Genomic DNA, 27,607 nt, shown 5'->3' on the forward strand with positions numbered 1-27,607 from the left:
CAAAATTATATTAACAGTGCATATATTTCAAAATCAAAGACCTGTAATACCATTTTGATTATTCACTCTTGGAAAAAAATTTGTTGGGATCATTGGACCATTGATAAAGGGGCATTGCAACAGCTGTGCTGATTTTCAGGGAAAAAAAATGATACAACCCAGGAACAGTGTTTGGGCTGAGAAGCGGGCCTGCATGTCTGGTTGTTTGCAGATGCCTTGGATATTTAGAAAGCTACTCCTTTAAAATCTCCAAAACATTTTGTTAGAAACACTTCATAATGGAAGTATGTTTCCCTTGGCACCTCGGCAGAGCAGTTCTTGCTTTCATTTCAAAATATGAGAGATTTCATTAGAAACAGAAAGGGTTTTGTCTTTTGCAAGCTGACATGAGGCATGGCCCAGAATCAATCTGATGTGGGGCAACTCCTTAAGGAGAGAAGAGTTTTCTCAAAGAACAGGCTACAGCTTTTGGAAGCTGCAAAGGCACGTGGAAGAAATCTCTGTGAAAGGGCAGGCGAGCAAAAGAAATCTATTTTTATGTGGTGCTGACATTGTGACCTGACATAGTTCACATGGAAGGGAAGAAGATATACATTCAATATCTAGTATAGTGTGGTGAACACAAGTTCACACTTTAGGCCTTGATTGTCAGGGTCTTTCAGTTCTTAGCTTGATGGCTTTCCAAATTACATAATCATAATAATTCCACTGTCCTCAGTTATTCTATCTGTAAAATGATATAATAAAGTACCTACTTCAAACGGTTGTTGTGAGGATTAAGTGAGTTTGTATGTGTAAAGTAGATATAGCATTGACTAGAGCTACTTCTTGAAATAATGCTAAGAAAATTTTAAATAGAACAGAGTAAGAATAAACTTTATCTTTAAAAGGTTTCCAGTAAATTTACTCTCACATGATAACATTTGCCCCAACACACACACACACACACACACACAGCTCACACACATGCTCACACACACTTTTGCACACACACACACTCGCTCACACATATGCATGCAAGAGATGATAAAGAGGTCATTCTAATGTTTTTTTTCCTCTCCTATTTGTACAATTCTATAAGTATTTTGGAAAAGGTCCTATAATTATCCTGCAAAGATCATCTGGATGGGAATAAGTCATAGAAATTCCATTTCATTTTATAAGTTAAGAATCAAGAACCCATCTCAACCTTCAATGAGGATACTGAATCTTCACTCTGAGGTGCCACCCCTTTAAAGCAGGGGCTGCCATTTTGGTGTCATATGCCAGCCATTGGAATGGGCAGAGGAGAATGCTTAATAAAGATTGAGTGATGATGATAATTCATAGTAGTGTTTTATAGTTCGTTACCTTACAGATCTTGCAAAACAGCATGCAATATTTCCCAGTAGAGGCAAATGCCGAGTGCTGTGCTATTTGGTGAAAAAAGGAGCATGGCATGGAAAGTCAAATCAAAATGAAAGCACCTCAAGTTGCTGTGGACCTATGCTGTCCTCCAGCTCCTCTCTTCCTAGCTCCCACTTCATACCTATAGCAGAACTTTGTTTGGAACAAGGGAAAAGAGAGAAAATGTGTGTGGGAAAAAAAAAAAAGAATGTACTATATGACTTTGTCAAGCAGAGCTGCCAACACTCTCACCTCCTTTCTTACAATTCTCTCTTACAAACACTTAAATTGTTCGAAGGTATCTTTCCTAAATTTTTTCAGTTTCAATTAAAAAGTAGTAATTTATTTAAAAATTTGACAAAAAAGAGTAAGAAATCAGGTAAGTCACTAATTACGAATACTATCGCATACCATCTTTCTTTGGAAAACTGTACATATTCACAAACTTCAGGACTAAGCACTAGATTTTCTCTCTACTATTGCATTTATCACAATGGATTGCCAGTTTGTTTAAATACCTCTCTCGTTTATGAGATATGACACTGTAAACTTCTTGAGGCCAAGGTCTACGTTGTATAAAAGTTTGTACCCATAGTACTCTGGAGTTCATGGGTGACTAATAAATTCCGACTTCCCCCAATCTTCCTTAAATAAATGTCCTTTATTTCATAGAATCTGGAGAACAAACAAGGTCCTGTATTCTAAGTTCTTTCCCACTGAATCTTTAGCAGCACTAAAGGTGTTTCTCACTTTAGCACCTGGAGTGTTGAGGATTCCATTTGTTCAGCATAGAAATTCAAGCACTGAAGACTCTCTGTGAAAATATAGGCCTTCTGTTTGCTCCATGACTGTGATCCTAACCTCTGGAATGTACTGTCCTGAAAATAGTGCTCACCAGAATTTCTGAGTCTAGAATATTATAAATATTTCTGATGTTTATAAACTCTCAAATAGAGTTTATGGAATTAAGTTTCTTAAGACTGCACAACTGTATAAATCCCAAAGCAAAGGAAGAAGAAAGGTAGATGAGAAGATGAAAGTTAATATAAAAATGAATTTGTGTAAGTAACAAATTGTATGAATTTGTACAAATAACATTTTATAGCATCCAGAGCAAATGTATATGTTTTATAGAAATTCTCTTTTATGTATCTATTACATAATACCAGAGTTATCATCTAATAATTCTGTTCAGTAGGTGTTAGATATCTTGGCCACATAACAAACGACCCCAAATTCAGCAGTATAAAACAACCATTTATTATGCTTACAGATTCTGTGGTTTAGGAATTTGAACTGAATGCAGTGGGTTCAGGTTTTTCTGCTGATGTCACGGGCTTCAGCTGGAAGACTAGAGGCCCAGGATTGGAACTGTTTGAAGATTTGTTCACCCAGGTTTCTGGCAGTCAATGCTGGCATTGGGCTGGGAGCCTCAGTTCCTCTCCACATGTGTCTTTCCACATGGACTCTCTGGGTAGAAAACTTTGGGTTTCTCCACAATATTATGAATGGGTTTCAAAGACAGGCATTGCCAGGGTAGATGATGGGGGAGAGAGAAAGGGAGAGACAGAGAGAGAAAGGGAGAGGTGAGAGTGATCCTGGAGAGCTCCTATCACCTCTGATGACTTAGCCTAGCCAGACAGACATGCTGCAGTCTGTTAGTCCAGGCAGTAACAAAGTTCCCCTCAGTTTCAAGGAGAGAGAAGATAGACTCCAGATGATTGTCGACAAGGTTCTGCAAAAACATGTGACCAGAAATATTGCTGTGACCATTTGTGAAAATATAAGCTGCCTTATAGCGATTGATAGTCCTGTTTTGTAGGTGAGAAATTGAGGCACAGCTTAAATGGTTATTCACATCCCCACAGCTGGTAAGTTGGGAGTTCACACTTCAATCCAGTTCTTTTGATTTAGCAGTATAATTTTGTCACTACACTGTAACTATGGAGAGCCAAATCTTCATACAAACACTCCACTTATGTGAAGAGATGAATGACTTGATGAGATGTATTTTCTTCTTTCAGTTGGTAAAATATAATTATGAGACTTCTTATGAAACATGGTATTTTAAACTGAGAACATTCATAAGAGAAAATTATAATAAAATTTCAAGTTTCCCCTGAACTATGAGCTGATAACTTTTAAAACTTTGTATTTTGAAATAATTTCAGGCTTATAGAAAAACTGCAAACAATATTACAAAGAATTTGTTTACCCTTCACCCAGATTTCTTAGCTATTAACATTTTGCCACATTTGCTTTCTCATTCTCTCTCTGCAGTATTTTTTCTAAAACATTTATGTGTAGGTTGCAGATACGATACCCCTTTACCCCCAAATGCTTATTTCAGTGTGTATTTCTTTAAAACAAAGACATTCCCTTGAATGATAACAGCAGGAAATTAAATATTATATAACACTATTGTCTAATATATGGACCTTACTGGCTACAATTTAAATAGACAATAGAATAGAATAATTTTTTTTTTTCAGGAAAAGCAGCAAGTCAATATATTTCCTTTTATCTTCTCACAAAGGAAAAAGCTGATGTTCAAAGGAGTAACTACTACCCTGGAGAAGTTCATGATTCTTTAAGATATAATAGATGTCGGTTTTGAAAAATAAACAAAGCTAATTTGTCTAGGAATTATTTTTCTCTGTATGGGTCTGCTTTTGTTAATGGTCCTCTTCTCTGTCAATAAAATGGGAATATAAGGTGTCTATCATTTATAGGATCCAAGTGAAGGCAGTGCAGCTAATGAAGAATCTCCTTCAAGTTGTAAGAATAGCTAATGAAACTGTAGCTAATAGAAGTAACGAAAGTAACTGTAGCTAATGAAGCTAATGAATGCAGAATGAAACTGTAGCTAATGAGTCATTGGGCTGCAGTATTTAGACTGATTCAATGTAATATACATGAAATATATTTATATCTTCTTTTTATCCATATCTGGATTATGGTAAACATTTAATTACTCTTTGATGGATTTTTATTAATGAATGAAGAAAACTATAAATAATTAATATATCAAATAGAGAAAGAAGAGAATAAATCAGGAGTAAGTTTGGGAAAGAAAGTAAAATTTAGAGAAAGAAAAGTTTAGGAGAAAAATTCAGAAAGGCAAAATAAAATGAAAAAGAAAGATAAGGAAGAAGAGAGGAATGGGTGATATGCTGTCATCTATTGCATGGTTTATGCATAGATGAAGTTAATGGATACAGCAATTAGTGGCTCATAATAGTACAAGAAAATCAATATGCAAACTGGGACCTGAGATTTCAGAGGTGCTACGGGAATGGGGAAGATAAGGAATTGGCATTGCTGAAACATTTAATACTATAACCTTTTCTGTAGTTTGTTGTCAGATAAGCAGATCCTTGACAACCTTTGCAATACAACAAGTACTCAGAATTTTTTAGGTCTCAGAACTTTCAATATCTATTGTGGAAATACAAAAACTGCTGATATAATTTCACCAAAAAGGAGAAAATACACTAAACTTGTCATTGCCACCTGGGGAAAAATAGAGTAACGTGAAAATCATTTCAAAACTGTCTTTGACATGTCACATTTGATAAGGAGACTGGAGCCCTTTTTGGTAAGCTATTATCAGATGTGAATGGTAACTTTTGTCTATTGACTTCTTTATCTATATCTCTAGCCAGAGGTTTCTCTTGAGCATCCACTTTCAGGTCCCAAACTGCCTGCTGTACTCCTCCACTTGCCTCAAGCTCCACATTCTCCCCAGTGAAGTTATCATTTTTTCTCTCAACGTAGCTCTTCCCTAAGTGGATTTCTCATTTCTGTTGAGGTCACCGCCATTCTTCCAATTGGCAGGGTTGTCTTTGACTCCTCCCTGTCCTTCAGTCCCATTGTGATAATGTCTCATAGATTCCATTTTTGCAGTGTTCCCTTTTATCCATCCACTTACCTAGGGTAACAGTGAAAGCAGCCTCTCATACTAGAGAAGATATTTTGACATGACAAACAGCTGCTTCAGCATCACTTCCATTGTCTCCTGTCAGTGACAGGTCTTTGTTACTTTCATTTGCTGTTACCTGCTTGTCTCCTCCATGAACCTCTGAACAACTGACAGCAGAAGTTTCTGTTCTATTCACCCTCAGTTCCCCAGCATCCCAATATGACTCATGACTTACTAAAGGGATATTTTCAGGATGAACACGTGATCTTCATTATTTATTTATCTGTACTAGTTAGGGAAGGTTAACTCCTATGACCAACAAGCCCAATATCAGTGGCTTGAACCAATAAATGCATGTTTCTTGCCCACATCATGTTTCCGTGCACAACACTGCAAAGGAGAAAGCTCATTTATCTCTTGGCTGCACCATCTTGACCTGAGTTGTCACGGCAAAGCCAGAAGGAGACTATATCACTTCTTTCCATGGTCTCTTGGCCAAAACTCCATCAGAAAACTCCACACAACTACAGTGGATGCTGGGAAATATAGTTACACTGGAAATAAGCTTGGAGATCATCTAGCCAGTGTCTGCCATGCTATCCTCCTAACTCTCTATTTACAATTATAATAATAAACTGGCAGAGTGTCTTTCTGATCACAATGATCCCCCAAGCTCCTTGATTCACTCTCACTTATTTCCACTGTGTTGCCCTCTCAAACTTCATTTGATGAGATTTTTAACTGTTTGGCTTAGGTTGCATGACTCTGTCCCCTGATCATAAATTGGTTTGTCTATGTGTAAACCAATTGGAGACAATCAGATTTTTTTTTTTTCTGGGGAATTTGGAATCAGAATCAAGAGGCAGCCAGTCAGTCTCTCAGTGTGACAATATTTGTAACCTATGAACTCAGAAATTTTAGAGTACCCATCTTTACTAACTGATCATGCAGACTAAGGAGCAGAGAGACTGTGCCTACAGGGAAAGAAAAATGAAGCAGATGTTCAGGGAGGAACTTAGAGGGAGGGGAAAAGGACCTGGTGGCTGCCCAGCCCTGGCTTCTGTTCCATCTGTAGGCTAATTCCTATATTCCTGCCTGTACCCTTACAATGATCAATGTTTTTTGATACTTTGAAAAGATAAATAATCCTAACCAAGAAGATCCCCTGCCAAATTCCACAAAGAATTTGAAGCAGGCTGAAATGAGAGTTTATACAACAACGTTGTCTGGAAAAAAGATTTAAATCATAATTGCTATGTTAGTGAAGGGTAAGATTTTCCTCAAAGCTTCCTGGAAATCAAAATGTAGAAAAAAAGATACAGTTATTGACATTACTGTCAGTTTCAGAAAGGAGGAAGTATATACCTTTCTTTGGGGAGTGAAGCTCTGTTAGTATTAAGATCTAATAGTAATTTCTCAGGCAGGTAAAAATGATTCATATGTGAGAGATCATAGCCTTCCCTCAATCCTTCCAGACTTTCAAAGAGAAACCCAGTTTTCACATGTCCAGGTGAAGAGCAATGCTAAGAATCTGAGAAGAAAATTTGAATCTTCATTCTATGTATTATGCAGGCCCTTATAAAATATTTTTAATAGCCTTGGCCTTCTGTTGTTATTAATATATCCTCTGTTCTGGATCTATCCCCTCCCTGCCCCCATGTGGCCAGCATTTCATTTTCTGTTAGAATTATTTACTTCAGTCCTATTCTCTATCGAATGTAAAACACCATGAGAACAGGGATCTTGTTTATCTTGTTCACATCACTTGGTCCCAGGGCCTGCAACCATTCCTGAGCACATAGCAGATAATAAATATTGATTGATTGACTAAGCAAATGAATGAATGAATGAATGAATGAATGAAACAATGGAGAGAAGTGGAGATGGCAGAGTGTGAGAGAAAAGAAATTGGGCAGGATTGAGGTTTGGGGGACTTGTGGAGAGAGCAGCTGGAGGTATGAGAAACGCAGGTAGCAGAGAAGAGGGAATTTTAATAAGTGTTGCTGAGGATTATGTAATTGGATCCTTGTACTGTCATTTTTTAAAACACAAGTGACTTTTTAATTAAAAAAATACTTATGGTTACTGAGCTCTGTTTCTTCTTTTGCTCTGTCCTTTAGAAACTTGGTCAAATGAGTTCCATCTCAATTAGTAAAACTCTTACCTGATTTATTATGGCTTATTCAGATGCCACTTAATTCTTTTTGTTATTCACCATTTTGGGGGCACGTATCATGTGTTAAGTGCTATATTTGGTTTTAAGGAAATAAACATGAAAAAATTATATTTCTGCACTTAAGTAGGGCAATGATATCAGTGAACTAGTAGTATAGGTCAAGATGTATGTAAGCAAAGATGGGTTTCAAGCGTGAGGGGGTGTGGAAGGGTCATCGATCAGCTTCTTAGAGGTAACTATCTTTGCAAAGTCATGGAGGTATGAAGGAAGCTACTAACTTCAGAAAACTGCAAGCATTCAGTTATGGCTAGATGAACATGTGTATATGTGAAAAGGGTGGGAAAAGAGGCTGAATCACTGTTAGATTTTTTTCAGTAAGGAATACTCATATCTTCTCTGTATTGCACTCTGGTAGAAGAAAAGAGAATGAATCTGATAGTATAAAATACATATTTGACCTTTCTTCCCATTTCCTGGCATTAACTTCTAAAATCATGGACTCTCCAAAGTAATAGATGTAATCTATTAGTAATAATGTGTTTTTGTATGTGAATGAGTTGACTGATGGCTGGCAGCCCCTAGGTAGCTTCAGGATAGGGGCTGGTCACCAGAAAGACCAAGGCAGGATAAGAGGTGGGGTTGGGACTTTCAGCTCCCCGCTACCCACCTTCCAGGGAGAGAAGAGTGGCTGAAGGCTAAACTGATCAACAATGACCAATAATTTCATCAATCGTGCTTATGTAATGAAACCTCCATAAAAACCCCAAATGACCGGATTCTTGGAGCTTCTAAATAGCTGAACACGTTCTGGTTCCTGGAGGGTGGTACATCAGAGAGGGAATGGCACCCCTTCTCACATGCCTTGCCTTATGTGCCTTTCCATCTGTATCCTTTGTAATATTCTTTATAATAAACTGTGAAATATAAGTAAATTGTGTCCCTGAGTTCTGTTGTGAGCAGCTCTAGCAAGTTAGTAGAACCTGAATAAGGGGTTGTGGAAAGCCTGATTTATAGCCAGTTGACCAGAAGCACAGGTAAAGCAACCTGAGGCTTGATATTGGTATTGGAAGGGGGGAACAATCTTGTGAAAGTGAGCTCTCAACCTGTGGGATCTAACACAGCCTCCAGGTAGATAGCATCAGAAGTAAACTGGAGGGCACCCAGCTTGTGTCTGCTGCAGAATTTGCTGATTGCTTGGTGGGTGGGGAAACACCCCCTTACGTCTGGTGTTAGAAATGTGTTGGTGAAGGCTGGGCTGGGTGTGGTGGCTCACACCTGAATCCCTGCACTTTGGGAGACCAAGGCGGGTGGATCACCTGAAGTCAGGAGTTCGAGACCAGCCTGGCCAACATGGTGAAACCCCGTCTCTACTAAAATTCAAAAAATTAGCTGAGCATGATGGTGGGCACCTGTAATCCCAGTTACTCGGGAGGCTGAGGCAGGAGAATGGCTTGAACCTGGGAGGCAGAGGTTGCAGTGAGCCCAGATTATGCCACTGCACTCTAGCCTGGGCAACAAGAGTGAAACTCTGTTTCAAAAAAAAAAAAAAAAAAAAAGAAAAAGAAAAAGAAAAAGAGGAAAAGAAATGTGTTGGTGAGAGTGAAGTAGGAGAAAATGAGTTTAATTTTTTCCTCGATGTTCTCAGGATTAGACCAATATTTCTTAAAGTGTAAGCGTCACCTGGGAATTTGTTCAGAATACAAATTATCAGGCCCTGTATAAGATCTACTGAATCAGACACTCTGGGGAGTGGAGTCCAGTAGTCTGTATTTAACAAGCCCTGCAGGTAAATTTGATGCATGTTAAAGTCTGAGAACCACTGCATTAGAACAAGGGATCTGATAGGAATTTACAATATACCTGGTGAGAAATGCCAAGTTTTTTAGCCAAAGTATTGGTTATAGTAATGGAGAAGCAGGCATAGACAGATTCAAATAAGTGTTTCAGATGGCCAGATTAAGTCAGAGTGGTAGGAGCACCAAGGAATAAGTCATCATCACTTCTGAGAGAGAGGTAGGGGCAGTGCTTGGTAGACATATAACAGTGACCTGTGGCTTTGAGAACGGATCAGACAGAATGAGATGCTGGGAGAAGCAAGCCAAGCAGAGTCCAGTAACCAGAACCCCAAGGATGTTAGTGTTTCCTGCCCTGACTTCACATTATTGCTGGCCATGAAAAGTGAAATGTTACCTAAGAAAGGTGTCCCCAAATGATGTTCCTGACTCATCTCACAAGCCAACAGAAACCCCAAACTTTAGATTCATGCTTATTTACAAACATACCTTTTAGTTATCTAAACAATGCTGAATCTAAACAATCACATTAGCAAAATAATTTTGTTCTGGGCAGCATGTGCCCAGACCTCATGGTATGAATTGTGCTTGGATAAGTCCACCATAGAAACTCCATTTTCCTCTGCCTTTGATGAGGATGAGCAGGTGGCATATTTGTGGCCAATTAAGTGGAATGGCAGGTGAATCAACTGGCGGCCCCTGGGAAAGATCTTCCTTTTCTAGAGGTAAAATACGCTTTTGCCACTTATCTTCTTTATTATTTTGGATGATGTCATACGAGGGAGTGGTGCTTGAATGAAGGGACAAATGAGGATAGAAGGCAACAACACATAGAGGGTGGAAGAATAGAGAGATTAAATAAACTTGTCGGAGCCAAATTTGGGTTAGCCTCCATCTTGTCTTAAAACAACTCTTAGTTAGGTTTTTAGTAACTTACAGCCAAAAGCATTCCTGATAACCTGCCTTTCCCTAGGAAACTACCAGAACTAACCTTAGCCTGCCTCTCGGTCCTGTTTATTACCCCTGGCCTCTAGATTTTTCAGCCTTACTGGAAACCTGATACCCATTCTGCTTTGTACTTTGAATCTGGCCCTATCTCTTCCTATACTCTTATCTCTGTACCCACTGACATCCAATGTCTGTGAACTGCAGACTCCTTTGTACTCTCAAACTCATCATCATCTTCTCCAGCTGACACCTAGTTATCCCCAAAGTCTGCTTCTTCTGTAGTATTTCAAGTAGAGTCTGTCACAATCCCTGTGGGGTGCCTGTCTTCCTCACTGTCTACTGTTTTTCCCATTAAAGGCTGTTTGTTTCCTAACACTCACAGCTCTTTTAGGTGTAGCACATGGACTTAGACTTTACCACCCATCTCCACCCTGAGTTTCCATCTTCTATCAGATGCCACAATACTTCTCCACATACTTTGATAACTTTAGCTCTGGCTTACTCTTCTCTCCCCCATTTTCCCTGTGGTTAATCTTGATGACTTCAATACATGATGTCCATTCAACACTTGGGCCTGGTATTTCTTACTCTTCAAATCCAACAATGTCGTCCTCCATCCTATTGTAATGGGAGAGGAGGAGAATCAATGGGATGTGGCCAGAAAGTGTCTGTCTAGATTATTAAATCCAGATCTCCCTGGAATTATAACATGATGCCTTCACAGTCCATCAATATTTATGGAGAAATCAACTCTAATATTAGTCTCTATATTCACTCATGGCTGACTCTAGTAAAGATAACTGGGTACAAGTTGGTTTTGTTATTGGCTGAGGGGCAAGACACCCTGGTGAGGAGTATCACTGAAAAAATATTGATAGCAGCCTTCATAAATGTCATTCAAAACAAGCATCAAAAGGTAATGACATCTTATTTTGAGTGCTTCAATTTATATTATCAGATCAAATAGAAGCTACAATGACGTGTTCTCTGTGAAAGAACAAAATAATTAGCCAAAGCTACTTAAGCATCAACTAAATATATGGAAAAAAATCCTATTAATCTATTAATCAAGCCAGAATGTGTTTTGTGTGGTCAAAGCACATACACATATCCCAGCACAGTGGGTTCTTTGCATACATGTGGGCATTCAGTACAGTCATCAAAGTTATTGGTGAGCATTTAAATCAAGAGAGGCCAAGAAGGGACAGATGAGTAAGAAATTGTGGGAAAGCACCTTTTTATGGAGACATTGACAGAATCCCAAGTTTTCCAAAGAATTAAGTGAATACCCAGAAGACAAGTTCAGATATGCCGAGGCATCTCAAGACAAAGGCTGAATGCTGCTCTTGGGTGCTGGTGTCTCTTTGGTAACTATGGTGAAGTTGTATAAGCTTAAACACTATGTGTTGGAAATTCCTTGAGAATGAATCAGTGATGAATCCCTTGCCTTTGGTGAAACTGGGCTGAAATACTTCAAAGTTAAATTTGGAAATCTATGCTTGAAGACTTCGGTAATAGAAGTTTCAGCTAGAGTCGATGAAAAGAAAGAACAATCCCTAGCCCCTCATTTGTCGCCACCCCCCCCAGCCCCCCCCCAGCCCCCGGCTTAAAGAAAAAAGAAAGGAAGAAAGGGAGATATGCAACACATATGAAGGCCAGAACGTCTCAAGAGCAACCCACATTTCCTAAGGGAATTGGCCATGTTGGTAGCAGATGGGTTCTGTTTCAGTTTATTCTCACTTAGCCATGTCTGGGAAAAGTTAAGTTGTACAACTTTGTGGACAATATGCTGTGGAAAATATATTTGTTGCCATTTAAGATAAAGATATGAGCAATCGTAAAGTGATCTTTATGGACAATAATGATACTTGTGATATTAGCTTATAAAATTGTATGCAGAATTAGGTTACTTTAGATAACGTGACACATATCCAAGCTCTAAAAGTTACTTCTGCATGGTCGAAAAAGGCATAGTGCAGAAGGAATAAATTTGTATGCCTGGTATGCACATGTGCGTGTGTGTGTGGTGGAGGGGAGTGGAGAAGTGGAATGTAAAGAGAAGTACTATTGGCCAAACAGGAGCTGGAAAAAAAAAAAAAGTCAAGTTATTCTGGGTATGTGTCAGAGAAAACTGCTACTCCGACTGTGACAGAAATAATTGTAGACTGAGGGAAAAAAGTATTATGGCCTGCTAACATTAGGAAGAATGAATCTACCACTATTCCCCATTTGCTTCCTGTCTCATGATAAGTTTTCAGGAAAAAATTCTTTTAAAATTTTTACATATAAAGAAACCAGAGTTGAAACCCAAATATAAAAGGCCTGTTAGATCCAACTGAATAGAAAATAAAGTTCTCCCAAATGTTAAAATTACACTTTCCCTTTCTTTGAAAAAGAAAAAAACTCCTGCATGACCAAAAACAACTTAAAAGTCCTGATTTTAAAGTTTCATAAACCTTATCTTTTTTCATAATGAAACATCTAGATTCTGTTCTGTCCTGCCAAGAGGCAGCCTTTATTTTCTTTTGGGTAATTTTTATCCTTGGAGACATCGCCCCCTGCTGTAACACATGCTTAGTTGCAGAAGCATTTTTCACTCAAAAAAGGATATGAATAAAAAGAGACAATGATTATTAAAGTGAAAGAAACTTTATTTTGAGTAATATACATATCATTCATTCCATTTAATTTTCATAGTGCATAGCTATGTGTAGAAGTACACAGGGAAAAATAAACATTAGAAATACCTAGCCATGAAAATACACAAGTGAAGACATTTGATATATCCATGGATAGGCTTGGAAGTATTATAAAACAGGATCCGTTAGAAAAGCATAAAAACCATGCAAAAAAAAAATCTTATCTAAATCATGGCAGGCACGTGCAATCAATATGAATCATAGTTTCTGGGTACAAAAAGTATACATGTTCTTTGGATTAAAAGCAAATGGGTGGCTTGGCTTTTTATGTCCAAGCCAAAAATCATGTATAGAAGTAAAAAGTGTGTAGGTCAAGCATGGTGGCTCCCACGCCTGTAATCCCAGCACTTTGGGAGGCCAAGACAGGCGGATCATCTGAGGTCAGGAGTTTGAGACCAGCCTGGCTAACATGGTTAAAACCTGTCTCTACTAAAAATACAAAAATTAGCTGGGCATGGTGGCATGCACCTGTAATCCCAGTTATTTGGGAAGCTGAGGCAGGAGAATTGCTCAAAATTTAAAAAAAAATTGAAAAAGTGTGGATACTGTTATGCCACATGTGATAAAATATTCAAGGCCACAGATGGAAGTCACCCACTTACAAAGAGAATACTGAGAGGTAGGGTACATAAAAAAAAAAAAAAATAGAGAAATGCAATAAAGAAAATGCCACCTCTGCCTAAATCAGGAAAGAGTAAATGCATAGGCATTAAAACGGCAGCTTTGCATACTACACTTCATTTCTCTGTCAAAAAGAATTCACTGTGTATTATTACAAAGGTCAGTGAATAAGATGAGGCAATAAATGTAGCGCCTTGATATTAGGGCAAATTTAGTTTCCTTTTCATTTTACACATGAGGGGAAAAAAAGGAGTGTAGAACTAGAAATGCGCATCTTTCCATTCAGTACATTAACTTTTAAGTGTTTGGCACAAATGGAATAGAGACATGAAGTTTAATGAGATCCAAGCTTCCAACTAAATGATTTCACACTGGAAAAGCTATGGAAAGATAAAATTATTTACTGTTTTACAAATCAAATGCTTAAGTCAAGTTTAAAAGCTGAGACAGAAAAAAAAATTGATAAAGAAAAAATGGCCAAAAAAATTAAACAAAATCTCTTGGTTTCCTTTACAGTTTCTTTTTTTTGCCTTTTATTTTTTTTCAAATGGCATTTTACAGTAGAAATGCAGACCACTTTGGCTAGCGATGGCTCGATACTTCTGGGTGCCCTCCTCCTAAGACATCATCTTCTTACATTCCACTGAACAGAAAACCATCCCTTCTACTGGCATGAACTTCTGCCCAATGAGGCACTTGCTGCAGCAGGAGCACAGAAAGCACTCTGTGGATGCATGCCAGCTGAAGTTGTTATAGCTCACCCGCTGCACTTCTGGGTCGATGGCATTGTGGCATCCCTGACACACCTATCAAGAAATAACACAAGAGAAGAGGGTGAGAGATCAAGCTGTAATGGTAACATTTTCACCTTAGGACAAACTGAACACGTTTCTTTAGATGACAAATTACAACTCATGATGACAACCTCGGAAATACACGATGGAGGGTGGCCTTCTAGCTAACCTTTCTGGCCAGCTGTTAAGAGAGGTTAATATACTGAACATCCTGAGAAACAATGGGTGAAGGCCAAACAGGTGATGTGGTGCACGTAAGATAACTTCATGGCGTTCAAGGCAGAAAGTGTTGATGGGAAGTTCCAAAGCAGTGTGCTTAGTTCTGATGTATTTTATTAGATCGCACATTTGTAATTACACAGAAGTTTATGAGATGATTTTTCCTTGTTCATTAAAGCTTTGAAGTGGTAATTTTACCTGTCTTACCTATGACACATGAGATTATTAACACCACTAATTTCTAGACAGTAGTAAATTAAAATCATGTTCAAAGTAATTAAGGACTCAATTAAAAATACTGACAGTGTTTGAGAATAATGAATTTGCACTAAAAATATAACTTGTAGTTAATTGGCTTCTATTCTGTCATAAGATCAGTCATAATTTATGTGTAATCTAATATTGTAGAACATGAATACTTGCAATCCCTGTACCATTCACTATGTGTTATGGATGAATATATATATGACATACAAACATGTATATATACACACACACAAACATACATACATTTACACAAAATTTTCTTATTCAAACATGTAAATGACCTATGTTATAGCAGAAAACAGCAAACCAGTTCAGACCTCTATAGTCCATGCCCTTCTGGTTTATACATGTTCTGAATGAATATGACTGTCTTAAAGTTTTTGTTTTAAATATTTCATAACAAGCGAAGAAGCCAACAAGACTGTCTGGTATCACAGTGACTAATCTTAAGCACCCTTGGCCTCATAATGTGATTGTCAGGAATTACTGAGGGATAAGGGACAGGAACAGGTGGAGGTCATTCAGCTTGAGCCTCCTACTCAAAAAGACTTCAAAATGTGGCTGCACTCACTGGATAATTGGTTTAGGCAGTGAAGTGAGGCCTGTTATATATGTCCATTTCAGACCTGCATATTTTTTAGTTATATTGCTTCTGATTACAGAGATTATAGCTCTGTAATCTATAAGTTAGGTCAACCCAGTCTTCCCTGAGATACAAGGAAAATACTTTGTGTGATCAATATACTATTCCTAAATACAATAAAAATGAATGTTTCAATTGCAAGCACATTTCTAATGTGTAGCTGCACCACGCAAGCAACTGCTTTTTGTATGTATTTTTATAGCTTTATTATTCATTTAGAACATTGTCTTATTGTTTTCCACATTTAATATTAATCTTTCCATTTTAAAATTTATGATCAACATATAATTGTACATATTTATGGGTGTACTATGTGATGTTTCAATACATGTATACATAGTGTAGTGATCAAATCAGGGTAATTAGGATATCCCTCTCCTTAAACATTATATGATTTCCTTGTGATAAGAACACTCAATCTTTCAGTATTTCTTGTTTGTATAAGCATTTTGAATGTGTTCTTATAAAATACACTGTGTGTTTTATTACCTTGCTTTTAGACCATGATCTATCTACTTTTTCTCAGACCTATAATAGTATTTGTGGATCTTTTTATAATTACCCAAAACACACATTTTCAGTTGCAATTTACAAAAAAGAGATAACTAATGTTCAATTAGTTATCTCTATTGATTACCATAAATTCAAAATCTGACATGTAATCACAGGTCGAATCTATTGATCCCTAATTCTTTGAAAATCTAAAATTGGCCCAGGCTGCGCCGAGGGCCTGGGGACAGCAGAACCCTTCAGGAAGATGATGTGCTTCACCACTTTCCACCTGCCATTTGATTTTCCCATGTTCCTAAACCTTTAATATTTCAAAGAATTCTTATTTCCTTCAATCCCTCTTTTTATTTGTACACAGGATGTAAAACAGCTAATGACATCTGTTGGAATGAGCTCTCTGCAGGAGTGTCCTGTGAATCTGGTGGATGTGAATTCTGGGGGTAACTATGGCGTTCCAGTGACTACACAGAGACAAAGTAGCTGCATTTCCCATTTTTTTTCCTTCCAGGTAATTTTTTTTTTCTCAGAAATGTTGTTTGGAGTTGAGCACTTGATTTCAAGTCTAAAAATAATTTGTATTTTCTCTCTCTCTTTTTTAAAATTAAAAGATCTAAGCAGATCAATGTCCTGAACTAGATAAACTTCTCCAAATTTTATATAATGTAGCATGCTGTGTGGGTAGCTCTCTTTGCTGTTAGCTGGAACTTGTTCTGGCGATGGATATGTATGCTCATTTTAATATTAGGCAAAGGCCAATGGTATATCCCACTGAGAAAGTAAACATGAAAGAAATGATGCTATATATCTATTGTTTTGTTTTGTTTTGTTTTTGAAACAGAGTCTCACACTGTCACCTGGGCTGGGGTGCAATGGCAGGATCTCAGCTCATTATAACCTTCACCTCCCGGGTTCAAGCAGTTCTCCTGCCTCTGCCTCCCCAGTAGCTGGAATTACAGGCACTCGCCACCATGCCCAGCTAATTTTTTTGTATTTTTAGTAGAGACAGGGTTTCACCATGTTGGCCAGGCTGGTCTCGAACTCCTGACCTCATGATTCGCCTGCCTTGGCCTCTCAAAGTGCTGGGATTACAGGTGTGAGCCACCACGCCTGGCCAAAATGATGCTATATTATAAAACTAAATAATTTTAAAATTATTCTATTTTAAAAAATCATATCTGTGGTTATTCTCTGCCATTGATTAGCAACAATGTAATACAGAGAAGCTTGTAACAGCAGTTTTATCTGTTTCAATATATTTTTATTGAGCATCTATGTTGTCCTAGTGTTGGGAACAGAACAGAAAAGGCAGATAAGAAAATCCCTGCCCTGATGGAGTTACATTCTAGTCCTTGAGACTAAAGGTCAGACAGCAGCAAAAAAAGGTATACATGATAATACCTTTAGTCTGTAGAAAAACTGTTGCAACAATATTCATTGAAGCAGTTTTTAGCTAAATAATGTATCAGGTTACATGGTGATTCAACATCTTGTTCCCCAGGTAAAGGAAGGCCCACAGTAGCCCCAAAGCTAGAAATATTAAGAACACAAGTCAGTCACTCATTTCTAAGTGCCGACACTGAAGATACAGAAATAGTAAGGCAAGCTCTACCCTCCAGCTGCTTACAGTCTAGTGACGGAGACAGATGAGTGACATTCACACACACACGCCCCCCCACACACACCATTGGGAACACAGAGAGCCTGGAGACAATGATGGAGTTTGGGCACAGGGAATCAGGAAAGGTGTTCTGAAAAAAAGTTAAAGCTAAACTGAATCTAAAGGAATAAATGTGTAGGTACAGTCAGGTAAAACAGGGAAAAGTAGGGTGTGTTAGAAAAACTATAAAGAGTAAGCAAAAGACAAAGAACAGTGTGTAAACTAGAAAATGCTGGTGAGCATGTGGAAATGTATGATTTGGGTTGGATAACTAGTACAAGGGACAGGAGAGGCAAGAAGGGGCCAGATCTATTAAAAGTTTAATAATTTGCATTTTAGGAAGATCATTTTCCATCATTATGGTGGGTAGCTTTTGAGCAAGACGAATGAAAGTGGAGGAACGAAATTTGAGGCCACTGCAATAGTCAAAATGACCAAAAAAAGAGAAAAGGTCTGAAGTAGAGCGGTTGTAATTATGAGAATGTGAAATATATTGGTGAGACACAGTTGACAGAAAATGAATAACTGTATCGGGGGAATAAACGCTGAAAATTGGCAGTGACATCAAATCTTGTTACGTTATCTTCAAAGTACCACACTCTTATAACTATATAAACTATATGTAATTTCATTCCTTAGCCAGGAGTCTCTTTTACTTTATTTATAGCTCAGGGGACCATTAACACGTATTTCTTTTGCTGCATATAAAGAAGTAAATGTCTTTTTGGATACTCCTGGCTTACACACTTTACCATCTATGGTCAACTTTTTACCCTTTATCTACATTACCATCACTTGGCCATTATACAATAGCAGCTCTGTGTAAGCAGAATAAATGCAAGAAAAAAATATACTTTCACATTGGAATGTTTGCCCACATAAAAATCTAAATATGCAGGCCAAAGTTTGTTATGCCAAATAAATTCAATAAGGGTTTAAGAAATAGGTATCTTACAATCTCCAGGTAGCAAAAACAAAATTCCAGTGGGTGGTCCAGTAACACGAACAGAAAGCATCATATTCAAATAGAGCTAAAGAATATCAATAGCCCCTAGACACCGTTATTGAAATGGAATCTGATTGCTAACCATGAGAATAAAACAATCTCATTCCCATTAAGAATTTTTTAAGTGAGGATTTTATTACTAAGCAGTACCTATAATTGATACTATAAACTTCACAAGTAGAAATCTTGAGGTGGCTCATAGTCAATGCCTGTATTGTTTTTGAACTGCCTTGATTTTAACACCCTGTGGTAGGAATAATTTGCTTTCTACTTAGGAGGAGTGCTTTCTGTTTCCCATTTATAAGAGGCTTTAAGAAAAGTAAAAACTCAAGTCCTAAAGCAGGCTGAGGCAAAACCATCTCCTTAGAACACTTCTCACCACAGCGTGATTCTTCACATAGCAGGGCTTGCACACGGGCTTGTCATTGACCATCACGTATATTTCCCCAGCTAGAATGCTATCACAGTCAAAGCAGCAGAAGTGTTTCAGGTGCCAATTCTGGTTTTCTGCCTGGGTATACTCATTGCTGAATATCAGCTAGGAAGAAGATAAAAATAAAGATTTTTTTTTTAATATAATAATTTACATCTGTAACAACATACTTTCTCAGGGTCTAAAGTTTGAAAATGATAACCTAAAGCTTGAACTTATGCTATCATTTAATTTAGTCTAAATCAATCTTTTGTATTTCTAGTCTTTCATTTGTTAACCCAATTAACACAGACAGAATGAATGATATCAAAAGTTAATTTTTTAAAACTTCTGTGGACGTAAACAGAGCAATTGCTGTTTGGTTAAGTCTTGTTGCCTTCTAGGTAACGGGACCGTATGAGGGTCTAAGAGGGCACCAGCATGCAGGTGGTCCCATAGAACATACCTCGTCACAGCCAGCACATCGGGGTTTCTCGCTGTCACAGTAATGTCTGCCACAATATAGCTTCTCATTCTTCCAAAAATAAATCATGTCAACCAGGAGTTCATGGCAGGTGCTGCAGACAAAACAAGCTGGGTGCCACAGTTTATCATAGCCAGCCCTTTCGGCATAGATGGCGGGGTCGCCTTCTTTCATACTCAGTTTGCAGCAATAGCAGGACTGAAAGGGAAGCCATCCAGAACAACGTAGTCATTAGAAGACTGCCATTTCTTATCATTGGCTTCAGTAGAAATTCAGAGAAACAACTTTGAAGAGAGATAATTTCTACTGAAATTACAAATTTGTCGACGTAGATAATAACATATTAATACTTCTGTAGATAATAACATATTAATACTTCTGTGAAATGGAATCTCAGCTTTCTCCAGGCTACTCAAATCTACTTCATTCACGCTGTGTGTAACAGGGCATTATTTCCTGAATTAAGGTCACTTATGGAAAAAGGAAAATAGTAATAGTAATTTTCAGCTCAATTTTAAGCAGATTCTCTAAAACGATCCCTCAGGGCTTATTAGTGCTCTTTTTTCAGGACTAAGCCTTATTGGTTGGTGTGCTAACTGGAGCTATGAGGAATATATTACAGCAGGTTTGGTTCTTATGTCTGTTCATCTGTGTCCTAATTGCCTCCTACCTTCAAGTCATTAGCAAAATACTTCAATTTCTCCCTTTAGAAGAGACTTAAAAAAGAGCTTCACTATATATCCGCAAAAATTAAATTTAAGTTTGAATTTTAGGCATGTTCTCACAAGCAAAACTGAATTAACCTAAGCATATATTCTTATTTATGGGCAGAGATAAGCAATTAATACCAAGAGCATGTTTAGAAACAGACTATAGAATAATACACTGTCCTTGATTAGCATGCCAATACCAACTACTGTCTGTATATAAAACTCACAATTATCCTTGATAATAAATGCATAGAAAATTTGGCTTTAGATAGAAGTTTCAAACATGATGACCCTCTGTGGGAAGTCTAAAGTGAATCTTAATTCTGTTTATTCCCCATACCTATTCCCTTTTGGAAACTCAGAGGAATAGTCCCCAAAAAAGTTCAAAGAAAGGGAAAAAACTTTGTAAAGTATACAAATCGGGCCAGCAGTGTGACCACTCTACTTACATACTGAGTTCTTTTGTGCTCAGCAGACTTGTCCTCCATGGCCCCCACTGCTGCTGGGGTGCTTCTGTCCCCTCCAGGAATGTTCATTTGTTTCGGGCCTTGGGCATCCATCTCACAGGGAAGTTTGACATCTCCTACTCCCAGAGCTTCGCTCTTATATTTCTTTACAAACTGCTCCATCTCCTTCACCTCTCTGGGAGACAACTCATGGCACTTTGAAGGGTCCTGGTCATGTGCAGGGAGCTGCTTTGCCAGCTGCTTCTTCCGGTACTGTGCCCCCTCTGAGCCTGCTACTGGCTGCTTTTCCTTGGGTAGCATCTGCATGTACTGCCTGGCCTGAACCACAAGGAAGGAGGCCAGTGTTAACTGGGATTGGCCATTAGGCAGTGTGATGTTTTAGAACACACATCAGAAGCAAGTTACTTAAGAAAGAAGTGGGTTCTATCCAACAGTAGCAACTCACCCTCAACAGTATATTAAGAAGTTAAAACTCAAAAACGGTACACGAAATAGATTTAGTTGGGTAAAAAGTAACACTTTTTCTCCATGAAATTACATATTTTTTCAGTTTAGAAGATCTGGCTTACTACTGTTTACTTAAGCTAAATAAACAAATGTACAGTTGAAAGAACACACAAACTTTTAGGCAGACATGTTTGGAATGGTCTACAGGACCAGGAACATTTTTATCACATAAAAAATGACATTGCAAAATTCACTTTAATGATTTAACTGACCTTAAAAGACTTCCAAATGTTTCATTTAGTTGTTATAATAGTGGAAGGCGCTTGATATAAAACTGTGATCTTTTTGGTCTTATATAGTATTAATAAAGAAAATAAAATGAAGAAAAAACACAGAAAGATAATGTTGAGTATTTTTTTTTAGTTCTAAACTATGACAAAAATTCTCTTTATCATCTTAAAAGAAATCCTCTCAAGAGTAAGCTAGAAGAGTTACTAGATTGATATAAAACATGATTTCCATCTAATTATTAAGAATGTTAGACCATTCCCTCAAAAAGGTAAACATATCTAGGGAGTTGGAAAAATTGTATGAAGTATTTAGTCTGACATTCAAAAGACTAGAAAAGGAATCAGAAGTCAAAGTAATGAGAACCCCAGAAGAATAATAGATCTGGGATGTGTGAAGTTGATTAGGTCACCAAAGAAACTGCCCCAAATAAATGCTTCAGGAACTTCAATAAAGGAACTCTCTGTCCCCATATTATTTACCAATGCCTGATTCTGGACAGGAGGTGCCCACTCATAGGTAACTGTATTGATGGAGACATTCTTCTTGGCAGCAACTGGATTGGTCAATATCATAACATTGCGTTTATACATGGGAATTCCATCTGACTTTAGTTTTGCAATCAGGGTGGTATACTTGGTGTCTTCAAAAAGTTTTCCCACTTTTCGATCCTCTTCATTGCTCAAGAGGACATCATGTTCTTCTTGGCCACACTTGCAGTTACGACAAATTTTTCTATAATTTTGAAAATAGGTAGAAAATGATTAATCGTACTTAATCGATATTTATGTTGATACATTTACAGTTCATAAAATACTTTTAGGCATATTCTATATCATAGCATGTAAAGGCAAGTTCTTTTTTACAAGGGAGAGTAAGTATCCATAAAGTTGCAAGAAGGAAACAAAACACAACTTTGCTTGATAAGGCTTTTAAGAGCTAGGTTGTAAAAATTGACAAGAGGGACCCAATTAAACTGAAGAGCTTCTACAAAGCAAAAGAAACTGGCAACAGGACAGACAGACAACCTACAGAATGGAAGAAAATATTTGCAAACCCTACATCGAATAAAGGTCTAATATTCAGAATCTATAAGGAACAATTCAACAAGCAAAAGGCAACCCCATTAAAAAAATGGGAAAAGGACATGAACAGACACTTCTCAAAAGAAGATACACATATGGCCAACAAATATATGAAAACATGCTCAATATCACTAATAATTAAGGAATGCAAATCAAAACCATGATGAGATGCCATCTCCCATCAATCAGAATAGCTATTACTAAAAAGTCAAAAAACAACAGATGTTGTGGAAAAAAGGGAATGCTTATACGCTGTTGGTGAGAATGTAAATTAGTTCAGCCACTGTGGAAACCAGTTTGGAGGTTTCTCAAAGAACTTAGAACTACCATTCAACCCAGCAATCCCAAAGGAAAATGCATTGTTCTTCCAAAATTTAGACAATGCACTCGTATGTTTATCACAGTAGTATTCACAATAGGAAAGACATAGTGGAATCAACCTAGATGCCCATCAATGGTAGACTGGATAAAGAAAATGTGGAACATATTCACCATGGAATACCATGCAGCCATAAAAAAGAATGAAATCATGTCCTTTGAAGCAAAATGAATGCAGCTGAAAGCCATTATCTTAAGTCAATTAATACAGGAACAGAAAACCAAATACTACATATTCTCACTTATAAGTGGGAGCTAAATATTGACTACACATGGACACAAAGAGGGGACTAATAGACACTGGGGACTATTAGAGTGAGGAGGGTGAGAGGGAGCAATGTTTGAAAAGCTAACTCTCAGGTACTATGGTCACTACCTGGGTGATGGGATCACTTTTACCCCAAACCTTAGTAACAGGCAATTTACCCATGTAAAATACCTGTACTGCACATGTACATTCTGAATCTAAAATGGAAGTTGAAAAAAAAGAGGAAAGCAGCAGAATTATCAGTCACTAATAATGTATTTTTGGAAATTACTGAATTAAGTTTTGTGATTTTGATGGTACTATAATGTTTCAACTGAATTTTCAAAGTAAGTGTTTTAACAAATTCAGTATGTTTTGTCAACCAAACGTGCATCTGCATTTCTGATATGATCAGGAGAAGCAATTATTCATTTGATTTTTACCAAAACCAACCAAGATTTTTTCAATTAATTCACTGAAAGAAGTGGTGATGGCCCCAATAACAGACATCTTCAATTGTACCATTAAAAAAAATAAAAGACTGCGATTAAAAAGTACACACTTAAAGGTACATGTCTGACTGTAACCCCATCTGATATTCCTTATGCTGTCACCAAATAGTAAATAAATAATAAAGAAAAAAGAAATGAATTAAATAAAACCACAAAAATTATATGCATTTCCTTATTTTATTTAAGCCACAGGCTTTGTATTTTATTGCATGTTAACATTTTATAGCCATTATCCAAGGTTTCGTGTTTGTTTTTTTTTTTAGTGAGAGATAGGGAAAGTTTTCCCATCAAAGACTACAACCTTTCTCATTTTTTTCTCAATTTCTTTTGCCCTCCATTTCCTTCCCTTTTGTTTTCCTTTCTCTTTCCTTCCCTTATTTTATTTCTTCAAACACTTATTGCCACCTACCATGTGCTCTCTGCCATCATGGTGTTTTTTATAGTTCAAGGACAATGTTCTCTTTTTCAATCTGGTTTGGCACACACACATTCATTCATTCAAGCAACATACATGAGTGCCCATGTGCCAAGCAATGTACTTCACACTAGGACATAGTGCTACAAAAAAAAAAAAAAAGGTCCTAGTCTCTGACTTGTAGAACTTACTGTCTGGTGGGAGACAGACATTAAATAATCACGCACACACACACAATTTCATTTGTGATAGGAAAGTCAAGTACAGGGTCCCTTGAGAGGGTGTAATTTTGACTTCAAACTAGTGAAGAAGGGACTCCATAAGAAGGTGACATTTAGGTTGAGATCTGGATGATGTATGAAACATAGGTGTAAACTGTGTATGTGGGTGCGTATCTGGGAAGGAGAAAAGGAAGGAAAAGAAAAGTCTCTAGTGTCTGGGTATAAAGAGGAATACCTGCAGTGGTCCTGAATTAGGAAAGAAATTGTCCCCTTAGGTGTCATAACCAGGGGAGGTTGGTATGACTGTATGAGTCAGTGGGAGGGTGGCAAGGCTGGAGGGATAGGCATGAAGTCATGCAGGGGCTCATAGAACACATTAAGGAATTTGGGCTTCATCATAAGAGCAATCAGGAGGCAGCAAAGGCTTTTTGGTAATGGAATAAAATGATCGGATCTGTAATTATAAATATCACAATATCTGCCATGTGGTAAATGGATTAGGAGTGAAACATAACTGGAAATAGGGAGACAAATTAACATGTTAATTATGCATCCAGTTTGCAATGGCATGGTTCTAAGTAACAGGATACTGCCACTACTTCACAAATGGAATTTATATCTTGGAGGGTTATTGTTGTGGTCCAGATAAAATATTCTATGGCTTAGATTAGAGTATTCAACAGTAGAGATGAAAAGAAAGGAGGAAATTTGAGGTCTCCTCGAACAAAAACCTGACTAAACTTTGTGATTTGGATATAGTGATGGTAAAGGGAAGGCTCAGTGATATGGTTTGGCTGTGACCCCACCCAAATCTCATCTTGAATCGTAGTTCCCATAATTCCCATGTGTCATGGGAGGGATGTGGTAGGAGGTAATTGAATCATGAGGGCTGTTACCCTCATGCTATTCTCATGATAGTGAGTGAGTTCTCACGAGATCTGATGGTTTTATAAGGGACTTTTCCCCCTTTTGCTCGGCACTTCTCCTTCCTGCCACAATGTGAAGAATGTGTTTGCTTCCCATTCAGTCATGTTTGTAAGTTTCCTGAGGCCTCCCAGCCATGCTGAACTGTGAGTCAATTAAATCTCTTTCCTTTATAAATTACCCAGTCTCAGGTATGTCTTTATTAGCAGCATGAGAATGGACTAATATAGTAAATTGGTACTGCAAAGAGTAGGGTGCTGCTATAAGGATACCTGAAAATGTGGAAGCGATTTTGGAACTGGGTAACAGGCAGAGGTTAGAAAAGTCTGGAGGGCTAATAAGACAGGTTGATGTGAGAAAGTTTGGAAATTCCTAGAAACTTGGAGGGTTCAGAAGACAGGAAGATGTGGGAAAGTTTGGAACTTCCTAGAGACTTGTTGAATGACTTTTACCAAAATACTGCTGAAGACAATGAAGTCCAGGCTGAGGTGGTCTCAGATGGAGATGAGGAACTTGCTGGGAACCGGTATAAAGGCCACTCTGGCTATTCAAAGAGACTGGTGGTATTTTGCCCCTGCCCTAGAATCTGTAGGCAGGGGCAAAACTTTGAACTTGAGAGAGGTGATTTAGGGTATCTGGTAGGAGAAATCTTTAAGCAGCAAAGCATTCAAGAGGTGATGGAGGATAAAAGTTTGAAAAATTTGCAGCCTGACAATGCGATACAAAAGAAAAAGCCATTTTCTGGGGAGGAATTCAAACTCGTTGCAGAAATTTCCATAAGTAACAAGGTGCCCAGATGTTAATCACCAAGACAATGGAGAAAATGTCTCCAGGGCCTGTCAAAGAGCTTCACAGTAGCTCCTCCCATCACAGGCCTGGAGGCCTAGGAGGGAAAAATGCTTTTGTGGACCAGGCCCAGGGCCCCCTTGCTCTGTGCAGCCTTGGGACATGCTGCCCTGTATCCCAGCTTCTTCAGCTCCCGTGGTGGCTAAAAGGGGCCAAGGTATAGCTTGGGCCATTGCTTCAGACGGTGCAAGCCCCAAGCCTTGGCAGCTTCCATAAGGTATTGGTCCTGCAGGTATGCAGAAGACATGTTTGGGAACCTCCGCCTAGATTTTGGAGGATGTATGAAAATGCCTGGATGTCCAGCCAGAAGTTTGTTGCAGGGGCAGAGTCCTCATGGAGAACCTCTGCTAGGGTAGTGTGGAAGGGAAATGTGGGGTCAGAGCGCCCACACAGCATCCTCACAAGGGCGCTGCATCGTGGAGCCATAAGAAGAGGGCCACCATCCTCTAGACCCCAGAATGGTAGATCCAAGGACAGCCGTAGGCACTCAACACCAGCCTGTGAAAGCAGCTGGGAGTGGGACTGTACCCTGCAAAGCCACAAGGATGGAGCTACCCAAGGTCATGGGGAGCCCACCTTTGTTGCATTAGCACGCCCTGGATATGAGACATGAAGTCAAACGAGATCATTTTGGAACTTTAAGGTTTAATGACTGCCCTATTGGATTTCCGACTCATGGGGCCTATAGCCCCTTTGTTTTGGCCAGTTTCTCCCATTTGGAATGGCATATTTACCCAATGCCTGTACCCTCATTGTATCTAGGAAGTAACTAACTTGCTTTTGATTTTACTGGCTCACAGGCAGAAGGGACTTGCCTTGTCTCAGATAAGACTTTGGACTTGGACTTTTGAGTTAATGTTGGAATGAGTTAAGACTGTGGGAGACTGTTGGAAGGGCATGATTGTGTTTTGAAATGTGAGGACATGAGAGTTGGGAGGGGCCAGGGGCAGAATGATATGGTTTGGCTGTGTCCCCACCCAAATCTCATCTTGAATTGTATTTCCCATAATCCCACGTATTGTGGGAGGGACATGGTGGGAGGTAACTGAATCATGGGAGCTGTTACCCTCATACTCTTCTTGTGATGGTGAGTGAGTTCTCATGAGATCTGATGGTTTTATAAGGGGCTTTTCTCCATTTTCCTAGGCACTTCGTGCTGCCACCATGTGAAGAAGGATGTGTTTGCTTCCCCTTTTGCCACGATTGTAAGATTCCTGAGGCCTTCTCAGCCATGCTGAACTGTGAGTCAATTAAACCTCTTTCCTTTATAAGTTACCCAGTCCTGGGTATGTCTTTATTAGCAGCGTGAGAGCAGACTAATACACTCAGTCCCTCAAAAAATAAAACCAAGTTTCTGAGATGAGTAAATTAGTAGAAGGAATATAATATATTAAGACAGTTTATTCAAAAGATGAACAGTTTTGCAGTATGGAGTGGGGAAGGCCGATGGAAGCCTCCAAAATGAAACCACTGATAAATCTGATATGCCTGTGAGATAAGGTAAAGGTATCACAGAGTGTAGGATATATA

At 38.3% G+C, this 27,607-nt stretch overlaps 1 protein-coding gene and 1 long non-coding RNA gene across 6 annotated transcripts in view; one reads left to right on the forward strand and one right to left on the reverse strand.

Moving 5' to 3' along the window:
- LOC126951209 (uncharacterized) overlaps positions 1–27,607 on the forward strand; it is a 267,072-nt gene that overhangs the window by 225,278 nt on the left and 14,187 nt on the right. For all 4 annotated transcript variants that reach the window (XR_007724388.1, XR_007724387.1, XR_007724385.1 and 1 more), the window contains 2 exons: positions 16,337–16,486; positions 27,224–27,318. This is a non-coding gene — a long non-coding RNA (uncharacterized LOC126951209). The remainder of the gene's footprint in view (positions 1–16,336; positions 16,487–27,223; positions 27,319–27,607) is intronic.
- The window catches only part of TES (testin LIM domain protein), a 51,494-nt gene continuing 36,745 nt past the window's right edge, over positions 12,859–27,607 (reverse strand). For both annotated transcript variants that reach the window (XM_050785129.1, XM_050785130.1), the window contains 5 exons: positions 21,932–22,184; positions 20,697–21,032; positions 19,520–19,735; positions 19,021–19,179; positions 12,859–14,351 (listed from right to left, as the gene is read on the reverse strand). In XM_050785129.1, the coding sequence (XP_050641086.1) occupies positions 14,163–14,351; positions 19,021–19,179; positions 19,520–19,735; positions 20,697–21,032; positions 21,932–22,184 (1,153 nt within the window). In that variant the 3' untranslated portion in view covers positions 12,859–14,162. The remainder of the gene's footprint in view (positions 14,352–19,020; positions 19,180–19,519; positions 19,736–20,696; positions 21,033–21,931; positions 22,185–27,607) is intronic.

Source organism: Macaca thibetana, chromosome 3, assembly GCF_024542745.1.
Source record: "Macaca thibetana thibetana isolate TM-01 chromosome 3, ASM2454274v1, whole genome shotgun sequence".
Lineage (NCBI taxonomy): Eukaryota > Metazoa > Chordata > Mammalia > Primates > Cercopithecidae > Macaca > Macaca thibetana.